A 2,456-nucleotide genomic window follows, 5' to 3' on the forward strand; every position below is an offset into this window, starting at 1 on the left:
TGCAGACATTTGAAAAAAGTACCTGGCATCTCTGGTTGCGTGTACCGATGTAACCAGCTTCCCACTGAGACGCCCAAAAAATTGTTTCAAAATCGTTCAACACGGGTCCAACGATGGACGTTCGTTGAACGGTTATTTGGACGTTGTCCAAATTGGTCCAACGAACGTCCTTCATTGGACGATTTTGAAACCAACCGTTCTTAGAGGGTTGTAGCATTCAAAGAGAATAGGGAAAGAGACGAATAGTGTGAAGCCAAAAATACCTTATTGAGCAAACCAATCGTGCAATGTAAATAAACATTACTCATGCCTGAGTTGGAGGAGATAAGTATTGTAAATCTATCAAAAAAGAAATTTGAATTTTCGTCAGAATTTAGTGCAATCGTGATTGTAAGGTGCATTCTAGAGTCTATGTATGAGTAAAAACAAGCTTTAGAATTATTTCATCTCTTTGTTTCAAAATGCACATCGTTTGATAAACAAATCCAACGATCGACAAAAGCTCGACAAACATATGATTACGGCCTAAAAGCTAACTGTCAAAATCCACTTTGAATGGAAATTCCGGACAAACCGTTACACGCCAATCACAGATGTCGGTAGTAAACGAAAGAGAAAAGTTTTCTCTTTCATAAACTGTTGTGAACTGTGTTCGACTAGTAACGGTTTGTCTGGAATTTCCATTTAAAGTGGATTTTGACAGTTGGCTTTTAGGCCGTAATCATATGTTTGTCGAGAAAGGTTTGTTTTCAAAATATAATAGGAGTCATTTAAAGTGCTGCCTTTGGAAACGGTTGCCAAATTCTAGTGTTGAAATCATCGTAAAGGGAGTGTTACCGTTTTGACTGATTTTCACTCTGCGTCTCTTTCACTATTCTCTTTGGTAGCATTGACGCAAACCAAACTATTACTAAAAAGTCCCGATTATAATAGGACAATAAGTAGCATTTCATTGATCAAGCATATTCTAAAATTCATAACTATGTCCTTCCTAGCCAAGTTCTTAAGGATAAACGTAAGTAGTATAAAACAATCGTCAAAAACAATTGATTATATAATTTCTTGTGCTCCATTTTCTAGTTTTCCCAGCTAACTGTGGTAGCAAATTCAGAATTACAGAAAAATAGTTTTCATACAGGTAAGGCGAGTTTGTGTTCAGCTTTCGTATGTAGTACGTAATATACACAATTCCAGCTCGTGCACTAAGCGTGGCACAGGTTCAAAAACCCGCACCGCCGTTCAGTGGAACCGCTGTCGTGGACAATGATTTCAAAGATATTAAACTTGATGACTACAAGGGAAAGTATTTAGTATTATTTTTTTATCCATTGGACTTGTAAGTGTATCCGAAAGATTAATTGAACATATAAAACATTCAATTTTATATTTTAGCACATTCGTCTGCCCGACCGAGATTATCTCATTTAGCGAGCGTATTCAGGATTTTCGTGCTTTGAATACTGAAATTGTTGGCGTGTCCGTAGATTCGCATTTTTCACATTTGGCCTGGGTAAATACACCTCGTAAAGAAGGAGGTCTTGGAAAGATTGAATATCCCTTGTTGGCTGATTTGACGAAAAAAATATCTGCTGACTATGGTGTGCTTCTAGATGAAGGTATCTCCCTAAGGGGACTCTTCCTAATTGACCCTAATAGCATCGTTCGCCAAATTACGATAAATGATTTGGCGGTAGGACGTTCGGTGGATGAAACGTTAAGATTGATTAAGGCGTTCCAGTTTGTTGAGAAGCACGGTGAAGTTTGCCCGGCTAATTGGGACCCTAAAGCTAATGCCGATACGATCAAACCGGATCCAAAAGGATCACAAGACTATTTCAATAAACACGGGTAAATTGTTTGCAATATAAATATTGCCAAGAATGTTCTTTTTTGCATTACAATCAGTCTTATTTTGAATTTTGTATTCAGCCGTGTGGTATCCAGCGGGCTGTAATCTCTTGAAATATTTCAGCCAAGAATTGACCCACTGGTTTCTGTCCCATGTCGTAAGAGGCAACTAATAACAGATGTGGCTGTGGTCCACTAGTAGGTTATTTTTTTTTTCTTAAAACTAGGTGGTTACACATTTAAGTATTATTTTGTTTTTATATAATGAAACGAAAGAAATTTTACAGCTAACTTATACAAGAGGGTATAATATAATATTCGTAAGATTAGGTGGTCATTTTTGTGTTTTTTGTATAGTAATGCACTTTAGGATTTTTAGAAGAGAGATTATTGGAGCAATTAATTAATAACATTTTACATATTGAAACTAGATATAACTGGAGGGAGTGGTTCAATTTTATTAGAATTAGGGGGATTAATTATGGCTATTTTTAAGTATTGGTACTGTTGGACATTTCTTAACGAGATTATATATTGATCCACTAAAACTAGAGGACAGGGGGAACTTAAGTTTTGCGAGGATATTCAAGGAGGAGAAGGGGGAGGGA

General features: G+C 36.7%; 1 protein-coding gene across 1 annotated transcript; it reads left to right on the plus strand.

The window, feature by feature from the left end:
* Nucleotides 1-793: 793 nt before the first annotated feature.
* On the plus strand, nucleotides 794-1,881 carry LOC131695184 (peroxiredoxin-2). The gene is made up of 4 exons (XM_058983737.1): nucleotides 794-1,015; nucleotides 1,081-1,138; nucleotides 1,195-1,336; nucleotides 1,393-1,881. Exons 1-4 carry the CDS (start codon nucleotides 983-985, stop codon nucleotides 1,850-1,852), a joined length of 693 nt encoding a protein of 230 aa, XP_058839720.1. The 5' UTR covers nucleotides 794-982; the 3' UTR covers nucleotides 1,853-1,881.
* The last annotated feature ends 575 nt before the right edge of the window (nucleotides 1,882-2,456 follow it).

The sequence above is a fragment of the Topomyia yanbarensis genome, chromosome 1 (assembly GCF_030247195.1).
Source record: "Topomyia yanbarensis strain Yona2022 chromosome 1, ASM3024719v1, whole genome shotgun sequence".
Classification (NCBI taxonomy): Eukaryota; Metazoa; Arthropoda; class Insecta; order Diptera; family Culicidae; genus Topomyia; species Topomyia yanbarensis.

Excerpts from the sequence above, each read along its gene's own strand:
- LOC131695184 (XM_058983737.1), top strand. The coding sequence starts at position 983 with ATGTCCTTCCTAGCCAAGTTCTTAAGGATAAAC. Across the intron at positions 1,139-1,194 it reads GAAAAATAGTTTTCATACAG|CTCGTGCACTAAGCGTGGCA; the intron begins GTAAGGCGAGTT and ends ACACAATTCCAG. Across the intron at positions 1,337-1,392 it reads TTTTTTTATCCATTGGACTT|CACATTCGTCTGCCCGACCG; the intron begins GTAAGTGTATCC and ends TTTATATTTTAG.